This window comes from Colius striatus, chromosome 3 (assembly GCF_028858725.1).
Source record: "Colius striatus isolate bColStr4 chromosome 3, bColStr4.1.hap1, whole genome shotgun sequence".
Taxonomy (NCBI): domain Eukaryota; kingdom Metazoa; phylum Chordata; class Aves; order Coliiformes; family Coliidae; genus Colius; species Colius striatus.
The window spans coordinates 47,750,423-47,763,960 of NC_084761.1; the positions used below are offsets into that span (position 1 = coordinate 47,750,423).

Below are 13,538 nucleotides of genomic sequence, written 5' to 3' on the forward strand. Positions count from 1 at the left end.
ACCATGTGTGTGCACCGGCATCTGCGTGCGAGTGTGCCCGCGGGTGTGCGCACAGGGGGCGCGGGCGGGGGAGGCGAAAGGGGGCCGGTTCTGCAGCGGGTGGCTCCCAGCCTCCCCCGCCCCCTTCCCTCTGGGTCTGCTCCTCGCTTCGGCTCGCATTTTATCGCAGGCGGCCGGCACAGCCCCTCTCCCCAGCCCCGGCCCCGCGCCCGCCCTCGGGGTGGAGGCAGCCGCGCCGAGCCGCTCGCGGGAAGCAGGCACCGCTCCGCCGGGCTCCGCGCCGCTTCGCACCCCGCCGCGGGGCCATGCAGCGCCCCTGCCCTCCGCGCCCCGCCGCGCCCCGCGCCGCCTGAGCGCCCCGCGGGGGCTCCGCGCCGCTCCGCGCCCCTCCGCACCCGGTGGCGGGACGGGGCTGGCGGCGGCACAGGCGGCACAGGAGAGCTCGGCGGCTCGGCGCGATTGCCCGCCCGCCCCGGCCATGGGGAAGGGGCTGGAGGGGACGGCGGCCCGATGCGGGCTGGGACTCGGATACCTGCTGCAGACCGTGGTGTTGCCCGCCCTGGCCGTCCTGGGGGCCAGCCGCCCCGGCTCCGCCGCGCAAGGTAAGGGGGAGGGATGGGTGGAGAGGGGCCGGGCAGCCTCCGGCAGCAGTCTGAGAATGAGAATTTATGTCGTGATTTTATTTTATTTATTTTTCCTGGGTGTATCTGTGCAAACAGTGCATTCCCCCGCATGCACAGTCCCCGCTGGGGTCTGAGGGTCCGGTCTTCCCCACCGGGTCGGGTCAGTCGTTGCTGAGCCTGGCCGGGACAGGCGTTTCCCAGTACTAAGTCCTCGAGCGGGGCACCGAGGACGGAGCGGGCTGCGCCCGCAGCCCTGCGCGGCGGGAGCGGCGCCAGTGCGCCCGGGGGCTACCGAGGTCCGGTGGAAAGGCAGGTGCCAGGCGGGTGTCCCTTCGCAGCGGCCCAGCCGTGCCCCGGGGCTCTGCAGGCGGTGGTCGTTCGTGAGCCTCCCATCTGCCCCCTTCTCCCCCCGCCCCCCAGCCCCTTCCTGCCTAAAACACGGTACACCCAAAGGGAGTTGCCGTGCTTCTGCCTTTATTCTTTTTTTATTTTTCTTTTTTTCCCCCTCATTTGGCAGGGGTTCTGGAGTACATCTAGATCTGTTTTCCCTGTAGTCCATGTATCAGTTTTCCTTTCCAAGTGAAAATGTCTTGCTTCTCAGTGTGTGTTTAGCGATGTCTTGAGAGCATCACAAAGAGCCCTGGCTCAGTGTCACCCACCCGGCAGACAGCCACAGCAGGAGGCTTTTTCTCCTGAGAGCTGGTGCCGAATAAACTTTCTCAGTGCTTTTCTTCTCTCTTCCCAAGAGTTAGACCTAAAGTGGAAATGTGCAGCTTTTGCTGGGAAATACTTTTCGACAAGCTCCTTGGTGCTGGAGAGAGAGAGAGAGGCTGCTGTTGCATGTGGGCAGAGCTGTGCATACCAAGGATGTGTAGGTTCATTAAAGCGCTTGGAAATCCTGGTTATATGGTTAAAAAGAGAAAAACAATTTTAGAAGTTGTTTTGTTGTGTGTTTTTTTTTTTTTTCCTGTATGCCACCAAGGAGATAATAATAATACACACCCAACCTTTTATTTGGAGTTGATAGCAAGTAGAAGAATGCTTTCCCCTTTATCTCTATGGAGAGGCACCTGAGATGACTACACAGATTGGCCCCCGTGCTCTCAGCCAGTCCTTACAAAGTACACTCCTCTGTGGCCTTTCTGATGGGAGAGTGTTGCCGGTGGCTCTGACTCCCGGTGTCCCTGGCAGGCTTTCAGGAGCCGTGGGCTTGCTGACAGTAGGCTGGATGCACAGTACATCATGTCTGTACATGTAACAGTGTTAATCCATTTCCCGCTGATATTTACTTCATCCTCACAGTCACATTCCCTTGCCTGTAACCAGGCGTTTATCTCACAGGAAGATCAGAAACTTGGTGAAAAAGGGATAGCAGGGAGTGAAAGTGCAAAAATCCCTTATGCATCGTGTCACATTTCTTGCCTCTTATATACTATTGTTTCCTTTCCACAGTTGGTTTTGTGTTCAAGATAGGACAGGCTTGTGCTAGGTACTTAAAGCTTTGATAGTACCATGTGCATGTAGACCTAGGTGTCAGTAGGTATACATCAGTCTGTGTAGAAGTCCATGTATCCTCTCAGATAGTTGGCCCTGGAGCAGAAGGAAACCTGCTGGCTCTGCTGGCAGGACACGGGTAATTCGCATGACAGATGGCCTGAGCGGGGAGGAGAGAACCCCCGCGATCGACTGTTTCAGAGCACACATCTCGGTTCCAGAGGGCACACCTCACACTTTCAGATGGTTTCTCCTTTCAGTACCTACCCTATATAACACAATGCTGTGTGACAGCAATGCCAGGAGGGGTGGGGAGCCAGGCCTCCTGTGCCTACACTGTGAAGGCTCCTGTCTCCCAGACAGAGAGCCCTTCGGCAACCATTCCCCTTGTGCAGCATGTGATGAAGTTTTGAAAGAGAGTGGAAAATCCAGGAATTGTGGTTTGGTTAATAATTATTCATCTTGGACTTCGTTTTCCCTTTTGCTAGGACCGGGCACAGAATTTGGAGGCAGACCTGCTTTGGGCATCTTTCCCAGAGCTAAGGGATTTTGTAATTTGGTCTTTGCTGTGGGGATCTTCATATGTGTGTATGTGGTGCTTCAGCCAGGCAATGAATCAACAGTTTAACTATGCCCTCTTCAGGAAGTTTTCTCATCATATATCACCGGGCAAAGTTTTCCCTCTGTTTTATTTATATATTTATAACAATGAATGAACGTTGAAATTATTCTTTTGCCACTTTTTTTCCCAAAGTTATCCTCCATTCAGTCTGTCTCCTTTTGAAATGGAAATACCCCTCTAGTCTTTTGGGTTGCATTCCTCCAAGAGAGCAGAAATAGGACACATGGAAGTTGAACTCCAAACTGGTCTTGGCCAGTTTTCACTGTGTCTGGAGACGGTTGACTTGGGCTTAATTGTGCAAAAAAAATTTCAGTCTTCCTTTGTGGATACCCGGAAAAGGAGAAAAAAAAATTAAACCTGGTGTCTTCATACAGCAAAACCAGTTAGGATTTAGAAAGGGGCGGAAGGAAACAGAAAGAGGGTGTGTGCATTTTTTCCTCCAGTATTTACTGCTAGTACTATTTCTTGGTTTGCTTTCTGCTCCACTCCCCAACTATCTTTATCTTTTGAAGCAGGCTAAGGAGGCCACGAGCATTGCTGGGGCTTCTGCTTTCATGCCTGCCTTTTCCATTACCTTGTGGAAAATAAATTTACTAACCGAGTAGATGGTGGACCAACACCCACACTCCGTGGCAGAGAGATTCATATCATTTTGTATTTTCATTCATATATTTTAGCATCCTCCTTTAAGCTTCTCAGCAGACCTAAATACACTTTTTGGTTTATTAGCATTTCTTATTGTCTTATCTGAAGCAGTCTAAGTATTTTGCTGCTGTTATCAGAAAAGAACAGAAAATGGCCACAATGATAGAGATAGCCCTTAATTCGTGAAGTGGGGGGAACAGGACTGGAGCAATTGTTAAGGTAGAATAAATTTTGATCTGGTGTTCACCACATTCATTATACCTCAATGATAAACTACATCAAAAAGAGGATTGAAGTATCCCAAACCATCAAAGAAAGAACAACCACCCCTGGACCCAAGCATGTACCCCTGCCTGGTGTTTCAGTATCATCTCCTGTAAGAACAACTTCTTCTTGGGTTCTTCAACCAGTGGAGACTGGGTTTCAGTGCTTGGGCTTCCCCACCCACCTCTACTTCCTGCTCTGTCTTTGGGCATTGCAAGTGTTTGAAGAACACTTGTGACCTCTATCTTTTTGGGGTGTAGGTGGGACTATCTGCATAGTGACAAGCATGAGTCAGGCAGCTTTATGGACTAATCATGACGGCATAAGAAGAGGTGGATAGGAAAGCTAAAGGGACTACACATTAATGAGCTTTTGTTCTTTTACAACAAAAAGAGTACATTTTTTAATGTGCAACCCCTCAAACCTAATTAAATCAAAGTGATAATTTAAAAAGAAAACTGTAAAATAGCCATATGTGCAGATATTTGTCTTGCCCTAGCATAGTCTGTATTAGCAAGAGCAGCAGTTTGAAAATGCTTGGTGCGTAAAAAGTGAAATACAACATGTGAATGTACTAACCTTTTAGGGATGCACTTCTTCATTAAATACCTAAACACATCTGTTGAAAAAAGAGAGGAAAAGGACTTGTCTTGATGCATCAGTGGACCCCTTGGATTTGATCATGTGGGAGTAATAGTATTTGTATTAGTGAAGCAAGGGCCAAGTAGTGTTTTGTTGTGCATGGATAAGGCCCTTTAGAACATTAATTTATTTTGAAGTGATGTATTTCTGGCAGATTTCAGTGGTGTTGATGAGTTTGAGCTGGATGTTGTAGCACACACTGGCCCTGTTTAGCATTTTGGTGCTGCAGTAGGCTTCACTGAAAGCAAAGCAGACATCGATATTCCTTTGTTGACTGAGTTGCACTTTAAGTAGAATTAAAATGAAGGGGATGGATCTGTCCCTGAAGGAGAGAGACCTCACTGGGAACACGGGAGCGAGAATCTGGGCTCCTCTTCCTCTGGCTCCAATCTGTAATAGCTGATTGCAATAGTTATGAAAAAAATATATATATACACATCAAATACAGCCTCCTTCTGATGGCTTTTCAGCATTACTATCAGTGTCATTTATTCCACTGTACAATAAGAATGCCTGAGTGTGTCTAAACATTTCCACAATTGTTGTTCATGTTTACACTTAATTATTTCATGGGGATCGTTCATCACACAACTTTTGGGTTTTTTAAATTTTCTTGTTTGGTAATAGTCTCAAACCCTGATTATTCTCTATATTATGGGACTAGCATTGTGTGTAACATCCAAATTCAGAAACAGGAAACAGCATTAACTGTATTAGAAAGCTTTTCCTAATTTAATTTTCTAAACACAGCACATCTGAAAACAGGAATAAAACTCTGTGCCAAGGCCAGGCAAATCAGTTCCATGGCTGGTCTGCACAGCAAGAGAGGAAAAAAATGTGGATTATATTCATTAGATATTTTCAAGTAACTATCTATATTTTTGTGGAAGTTGAAGAGTGGTGTTTTGAAGCATAGTTTGTCCAGTTCAGTTGAATAGAATGCACATCAGTTCCTGTGGAAGGGGAGAAGAGCCAAGACTGACTGGGACAACTACTGAGTATTTCCATACAGTATGCGACCAAGGGTTTATGCATATAAAAAATACTAAAGAGAGATGCACTTTGAAGGGTAAAACTGCATTTATTTTGTGCTACCAGCTAAGTAATCCTATTTGGAGTAACCTGTTTTATAGTGTGTGTCTCTTTGTTGCTTTCTGGTCCCTTTCTGGATTTTAAATTCTTAAACTTCTGAGGAATCAGTTCTGGTTACTTTTTCTGGAAAAAGGCACAAAGCTTGCTTTTCTAGCTTATCAGAAAAAAATAAAAAAAGTTTAAATGGCTGTTGCAAGGGAAAGCTCTTTGGTAAATTTTACACTGCTCAAAATAGTGAACAGTTTGCTGGGATTTAGTCAAAGAGGGTTCGGCTCCATGTGAGCCTCAAATATTCAGATCATTGATTTGTCGTTGAAAACACGTCACTGGAGGCTATCTTTGCAATAAAAGTTAATTTAATCATGGGTGCTCGGCAAATGCAATATGTTTCATATCACTTTTGATATGTCACTATAGGAAAAAATGTCATTCTCTTTCCCATTTCCTCTTTCCTCCCTTTCGAGTGGGGAGAGGGTTGTGCTAGTTGGTGAAGTGAACATCTTGTTAGCCACCCAGTGGAGGCATTCCAGTTTAGCAGGCAGCAATCTTGGCATCGGTGCCAATAAAGCAGTAATTACGTCGCCTGTCGTTTTCATTAGCCATCTTTGCTTTTACATTTGACTCAGAGGTGTAAAGCAGCTCAAGCTTTTAAAGCAAGGATTAAAAGTGAGGAAGGAGTAAGAGAATAGCAGCAGTTTTTCTAGTTGGCTACAACCTCCTCAACGCAGTGTCAGAATAATGTTGTGCAGAGGCCCAGTTCAGTGTTAACTGCTTCCAAAGACTGAAGGGATGGTGGTGTTGTAAGTGATTTATTGTGTGTGCTCGGAAGAGTCCAGTCTCGGGAGCCGGCGCCCCTGGAGCTTTCCATCATAACATTATCCAAGAGGCGATCTGAAGGAAATGGTATTAAGTCTTCTGGGAGGCAAACTGTATCCAAAGAAGGGCTTAATTTGCATCATTTGTAAGCAAGCATTAGAAATTATGCTCAAAAGGGAAATGGTTGTAAGGAAGCTTACATTGAATAAAGAGAAACAACAACATTCCCCTTAACTTTGCATGTACTTTGTTTCCTTGTGTTTAATGGGATTGTCTGCAAATACGCTGACCTCAAACTCCAGCAATGTGATGGGGACAGGATTTATTTAGTATTGTCATTCGTTTGGGGTTTTGGTTTTTTTGTTGGTTTTTTTTTTTTTTGTGACTAGTCTGTTTAAACATTTTGCAGAGTATTGGTTGTGGTTTTTGTATTTAGATTTATCTGTCTTTGTTTAAGGATGTGGCATAAAAGTGATGGTTAAGCTGTGGGCCCACATGCTAGCTGAAGAAGGTAAAAGAAGGCCCCAAGCTGTAGTTCTGTTCCAGTTGCTTTCCTTGAGGCTGGCCCTGCTTGTACAAAGACATGCACAAGTACAGTGCAGGGAGTCAGAGCAGTGGCCAAGAGCTGTGAGAGGTTTCCCCAGCTTTCAATTACCTCAGAGATGCTTGTGTACAGCTTTCCCCCTAGGTAGTCATCACTAGAACAGCTTCCTGTTTGCTTTTGTAACTCCATCCCAAATCACACATATATTAAGCAGGAAACATGAGATTTCCTGCTAATTCATCAAATGCTGGGATTTGGGGACTCCCTTTATAGCCTGGCATGTTATTATCTAAAAAGTTAGGGCTGGGGAAGAAAAGATTGATGCAAAAATAGTTTCACTTAAAATATCCTTTTTATCAACACAGAAAATTTTAGGGGGAAATAAACAAATAATCTTTTAAATTCATTTGATGGGGGGGGGGGAAGAAAACTTAATTGAAACCAGAAAAGATTCAGTTATTTTAGTGAAAAGGTCAAAAAAGCCCCAAATATTTTCCTCACCAGCCAAACTCTTTCTGCTTACACTCCCTGAAAATCTTAGGTGTTCAGCAAAAACGAAAAGTTGAAAGTTGTAAAGTCTTCCGACAATAACAGTTTTCATTTAATTTCCATTTTTTTCCTTATATTTCAACCAGCCTAGTGAAAAACCTGATTTATTCTTGACTTACAGTCCTGGTTAAGCAGTGGTTACAGTGGTTAGGGGCATATATTTACAATACTCTCTAGATCTTGCTCTGTCTTTTTTTTTTTTTTTTTTAATCACACTGAGTTTACTGGAATATAGATTGAGACAGAGACCCAGATTCTCAGTGCTGCCAGACATGCCCTTAATGCCACCAGGGAAGGATAGGCAGTGCTAGATTTAGGTGAGTACGTTTGCTATTCCCTAAAGCCACCTGGTGCTGCTCTGGCTTGGCTGATTGATCAATAATCCCATCAGACCAGGGACATCTGCTATGCCAGTATGTGATGCTTGCTTTCATTTGTTTTGAGTCCTACACAGGCAGGACAGTAAGAGGCAGCCAAAAATCTTTGCGTGCTCATCTCAGTTGGTGATACTTCCGATGAGGGACATCTGCAGTTGCCTCTTTAGGACAGCTTTGGTATATGTTTGCATTGTTGGAGACAGTGAGAGATTTTTATTTGTCACTTTGCATTAGTCATTGAACCTTTAATCCATCTTGCTGAATTGAGAGGACAGCCGTATTTATCTCTTCTTGGTGGAGAGATGTAAGGGGAATTGCCTAAGGGTGCAGAGCATGTGTGTCAGGAAGCCAAAATGTGAACTTGAGGCTTCTGAATGCCCAAGATTCTGGCAGTGCAGTCTATCCTCCTTCTTGTCTGACAATCCTGAAGATGGATGCTACAGAGAGAATGATGCATTGAGGGCTCTCAGATGCCTTCCCAGTGTGGAGTTTGTTGAGTCTCACTAATGATTTCTCTATAGCAGCTGGTATCTAGAAATACATAAAATGATGAAGGGCAAACCAGCATGCTGTTGCTCAGAAACAGAGAGGCTTCCTGAAAGCTCTGACTTTGCAGTGGCAGGCAGTTGGGAAGGATTTGTTTTGCCCAGTGAAATCCACAGCTTTATCCCAAACTTGGAAGGAACAAGAGCCGGTCCAGCAGATTACTGCAGCACAGCTGTAAATGGAATGAAGATCACTGCCTCAGGTTGTTTTGTTTTCATTTGGGTTTAATCTGCGATTCAGGACTATCTTATTCAGCTGTACTTCATTCATCTGAATGAGCGATTTGCACTCCAGAGGACTCCGTTGCCTTATGAGTCCTAAAAGCTGTGAGGTTGCCTAGGTAATTAAATCAGTATCTTTTTTTTTTTTTATCTTGTTGAGGTAACATCAACACTAATGCTAAGGAGCTCAGGTAGGTTTTACTGGCCTGGCAACAGCTGAGTGCTTTCTTGTTAGGTAGCTTCTGCCAATCCTGTTTTAGTTATTTTCAAGAAGTAGCTTTATTTCTTAGTCTCATATTGAGTGAGAGGTTGAAATGTTAAGCTCTGTGGATTAACGATGTATCCTTTGAGAAAAAGGAAAGCTCGTGTTTTTCTCGGTCCCCTGAGTGCTGGATGCAATTGTTTGAGAAATCTTGAATTTCATCAGCTAGATACAAGGAAGTGTGCAAATAAGCCTTGAATGATCTGTCAAAAGAGGCTGACTGTATTGCAGCTGTTTTGGAAACTTGTTTGAACTGATAGTTGCTCCCCAGGCGTTTCTTTGCTTGAATTTAGTGCATTTCACATCAGGCAGTGAAAAGTGATCACCACAGGATTATTAGTAATGCAGAGCTTTTGGAGAGCTATATTCCAACCATAAATTTGCTAAAATAATGTCTGGAACGTGAATTGCTGCACTCTTATGATATGGTGTATTTATTTATTGTTTAAATACATCGCTTATCTTATCCAGTCTCAACATGTGTGCTTATATTGGAAAGTTTACATAGTGAGCAAAAATAATAATAGAGTCTCACTGAGTGAGGTTAATTGCAGTTCAGTCATACTAAATTTGAGGAATAAGAAGTGGGACAGAATAGCAAGTGAGACTAATTCTGTTCTCATGTGCATTGGATTTACCTACCCTGACTGTAGTGCAGGTAATTACTGGAAGTAATTCAGAACACAGACATGCACACTGCTTTACTCTGAATTAATTTTGTCTTTCATTAATGTATCTCCTAGTTTTGAGAGTTGCCCACAGAGTTAGCACAGATGTATTCCCCTCTCCTCTCCCCACAACATCGACAACTTTATGTGTCCACGTGCGTACTCTGCAGCTTTACATAGACAAAAAATGAGAGGCCATGACCAGCAGTGAATAGCTGGTGCTAACAGGGTAATGGTGAGGTGTCCAGACTGAAATTTCAGGGTGCTTGCAGTCAAATGAGGCTATAGAGAAACCTCTGCTGCTCGAACCCATATTTTAAGATTAGGACAAAACTCTGTGGTGCTTTCAACCAGGAGAAGAAAAAAGTTTCTCTTGTCTAACTCAGATCTGAAAATCGCTTCAGATCTGAAAATTAGTTGATTATGGAAATGAGAAATCCATCGAGTTAAAAGGATATGGCTGTAATTAAGTGGTGGTGAAATGTGCCCTTGTTCCACTTTCATTGACTGGGAAGCTTGCTGAAATGGCTCAATAAACAACTAGTATTCCTTGCTGTAAGCTTTTTAGCCCCAAAGCTGCACTAGTTTTTGGCAAGTCATCATCCCCATTACAAATTCCTTTCATGCAGACGTTGCAAACTTAGCTTTAGGGACTTCCTTTCTGCTTCCTCACCAGTTTCTGAAGGTGAGGGTAACTTTTTCAGTTTTTTGCTCAAATAAAATGCAGCAGTCTTCTTATGCAGCAGATCTCTGTTGCAAGTGAGTGCTGATTTTCCTTCTCTTTCTCATGTAAAATGGCTGTGCTGTAGCAAATAGGAAGTTCCTGAGCAAACTGGAAAGTTTGTAGCTGGAATGTTCAATACTGGGCAGTGACAGTTAACTATCAGCTTCCTTTTTTTTAAAAAAAAACACTTAGTGCTTATACCAAAGATAAGCTTACACTGTACAAGGCCAGTCTGTGACCACAAACAAATATAGCTCCATTGATTTCAAAGCCAGCCCATGTCAGGAGCTGCTCTGGTTCTGTGTGATCTGGTATGTCGACACAGTAGAACAAGACTTTAGGATGTGGATGGGCCTTGATCTCAGCTTTTTGCTGGCAAGTTTTGTGTTGTTTTTTTTTTTTTTTAAAGCTCAATAATCAAAGAGTTTCTTGGCTTTCCATTTCCTTTACATGTAGCAATGTGGTTCTTTGCTATAGAGAGAGTAACACAGTTGGCGAGATTCTTTCAGGTAGATGTTTTTTTCTCTTAGGTTTTGTCACGTTGTTTCAGACAAGAACAATGACAGCCGAATGTCTCCAACTGTAGGCAGATATCCACATAAATATCTATTACACACAAATATGTGGCAATTTCCTGCCTCAACAATCAGTTGTTTTTGTACTCAAGACCTCTACTACTAAAACCACAGGCTTTGAAGGCTTGAGTTAGAAGTGCAACCTGGTAGCTGGTGACAAAAGCAGCTATTATCCTGGTTTAGGTGGTAGAATGAGAAGTGCAATGTGCCCTTCATGAGCACTGGAAAAGGCAAAATTGTTCATCTCCTGCTAGCTTTTGTCCTTTGCTTGTCCTGCACTATTTTTTGTTGGACCTTTTTCCTTCTCCCCCCCCCCCCCCAAACTGTTATATATTAATTCTTTTTAGTAAACACAGATATTAGATAAATGCTTCCAAATATGTTTTAAGAAGTCTTCATTTACTTGCTTTATGAACATTTCCATCATTTTGTAGTCTTGAGAGGAAAGTCTTAAATTTGCATTTATAAGAAACATTTGCAAAGAAAACTGAATTAAAATGACAAAGTGCTGTTGTGTGGACTATTAATGTGCTATGTTTTACTGATTAGCTTATTTTACGAGTACTTGGTTTCATTGCAAAGATCCTTTCTCTTACAGAAATCAATTGATGGTAGTACCTCGATCAAATTTTGCTTTCTGTACGATTAGTTTCACTAGGTTGCTTGGGATTTGCTAACCGGAGCAAGGCAAAGAAAATTCAGTCTTTTGTCTTTAAAGTTTTATATCCACTGCTTCTAATGCAGAACACATATTTTGCTCATGGAGGCTAGTCTGAGGTTAAGTTGGTTTTAAAGATAACAGTAGATTCCAGCGTCCTTGCATTTGTTTTGTATTTGGTGACAGTCACTAAATCAGAGGAAGGAATGTTCAAACAACACACTTGAGGAAAAGTGATTTTTATAGAAAGGGCCCATTCCTGCTAATAGCCAGTAACCCCACTGACATTAAAAGTCCATTAGCTAAGCCCAGTTTAAACAGCAGCTGATGCTATGTCAGCTAAATGTACATTGGAATTTTTCATGTAATGCAGCAATAGTACTTTTGTAATTTTTCCAAAACTATGTACATTAAGGAAAGCAAATGTCATCTGATAGCAGTAAGATGAAGAGTTCACATTAAAGTAGGGAGAATTGTAATCAAACTGACGTTACCATCTGGCTGCATTAACAAGAAACAAAAACGGTTACAAGTAAAGCAGAGTGTGTCAGGTTTCTGAATTAAAGCTAGATTAACAAATCTAGTGTACAAGCTTCTGTAGCACAGCATAAGCACAGAGCTGCTTATCTGCTCGGTTCTTTATCATTAAATATATTATGACCTTGTTTGAGAAAAGTTTCTACTGAAGTCAGCAAAACGCTTTGTCACATGGAGCACTGAATTGCCATGGGAAATGAAAAAAAAAAAGGTTATTTGCTGGTTATTTAGGAAATATGTCTTATTACAGCAGTGTGAAAACATTTAAACTTGTCAAGATGGTGTTTGTGTGCCTTCAAATCTAGTTAACCATTGGTATAGCAAATAACATCTACCCATCTCAGTGGTGTGTGCTTGGTAAAGAGAAGTGTGACAGATGATGAACTTGTTATTAATGTTCTAAAGCAACCAGCAGACCAAGGTCCTAGTAACTGGTCTAATTCTGAAAAGTCTCTTTGAAGTCTACTGTGAAAATAGATCTTGTGCGAGAAAGCCTGTGGAGACAGATGAAGGGTCGCTTAATAAGTTAATGTGAGAGCGGAAAACAGAAGCATAATTAGTTGCTTACTGACATGCTTCCAAGTATGGTGAAGTATTACTGTAACCTCCTCCACCTCCTCTTTGTTATTATCCATCCATTAGTGAAACCTTGTACAAGTACTGACAGGAGTAGAGCTTAAATGCCTGATGTGGGTAGGCATTTATATACCTGCTGCAAAATCCTACAAATGCATCTGGAGGGCTCATTTAAACTCTTAACAAACTGTCTTAGTAGTGCAGAACTCTTGAAGTTGTCATGGGGCTTATTTTTTTGTCTTTCCAAGCTCAAGGAGTTGACATCAGTAGCATGCCCAAAGCAGAACTATGGGGTTATAGGAAAGTAATTCAATTGCATTTCTTTCCTCTTCTGGAACATAACATGTAAACATATTACTGAACTAAAGCCTGGTTTTAATTACAAGCAGTAACTTTTCCATGTTGACAGATTTTCACATGGAAAGCTTTATTGAAAATGAGAGAAGATCTTTTTTTCCCGTCATTAGTTTGTGCTGCTTAGTGCTTTTTATCAAGTACAGTAAAATACTGTTTGTAATTAATTTCAAGCTTATATCCACATGTTTAATATAATTACCAAGCAAAATCCTGTTTACTAACATATTGCTTGTGAAACCAGTCTGAATAATCTGGTCTCTGGCATTCATAAATCAGGCAGCAATAACAGCTGAAAATATTTCACAATATATTTAGAGTGCTTTTATTTTAACACTGGATCCACTTTTGGATTTTAAGGATAAAACCTAGGTTGAAAGTGACTTTTCCCATATGTTCTTTCCTAATCTCCATCACTACTTTGCCTGGAAGTTATTAAAAAATAGTTTTTGTATTTGATTATAAAAGAGTAACTATATATACATTCTTGAGCGGGGAGAATTATGTAATTGAATTATACCGGAGCTAACAAAATGATGCCATTCACATTGGCGCAGGACAATTGCTCTAACACAGCCCTGAATATTTTTCATTGGAAAAAACATTGCAGTGCCAATGCTCTTTGTCTTTCTCAAAGTTTGGTATTTTTGTCTGTCTGGATGTCTGTATATGATATCCTAAGCCTGAAACATGTTCATAAAACTGTTAGAAGTGGCTGGTAATGCAGCTTATTCAGGTGCCCAAAGGGC

General features: G+C 42.5%; 1 protein-coding gene across 2 annotated transcripts in view; it reads left to right on the forward strand.

Moving 5' to 3' along the window:
* The first annotated feature begins 439 nt into the window (after nucleotides 1-439).
* UNC5C (unc-5 netrin receptor C) overlaps nucleotides 440-13,538 on the forward strand; it is a 261,631-nt gene continuing 248,532 nt past the window's right edge. For both annotated transcript variants that reach the window (XM_061992520.1, XM_061992521.1), the window contains exon 1: nucleotides 440-602. In XM_061992520.1, the coding sequence (XP_061848504.1) occupies nucleotides 479-602 (124 nt within the window). In that variant the 5' untranslated portion in view covers nucleotides 440-478. The remainder of the gene's footprint in view (nucleotides 603-13,538) is intronic.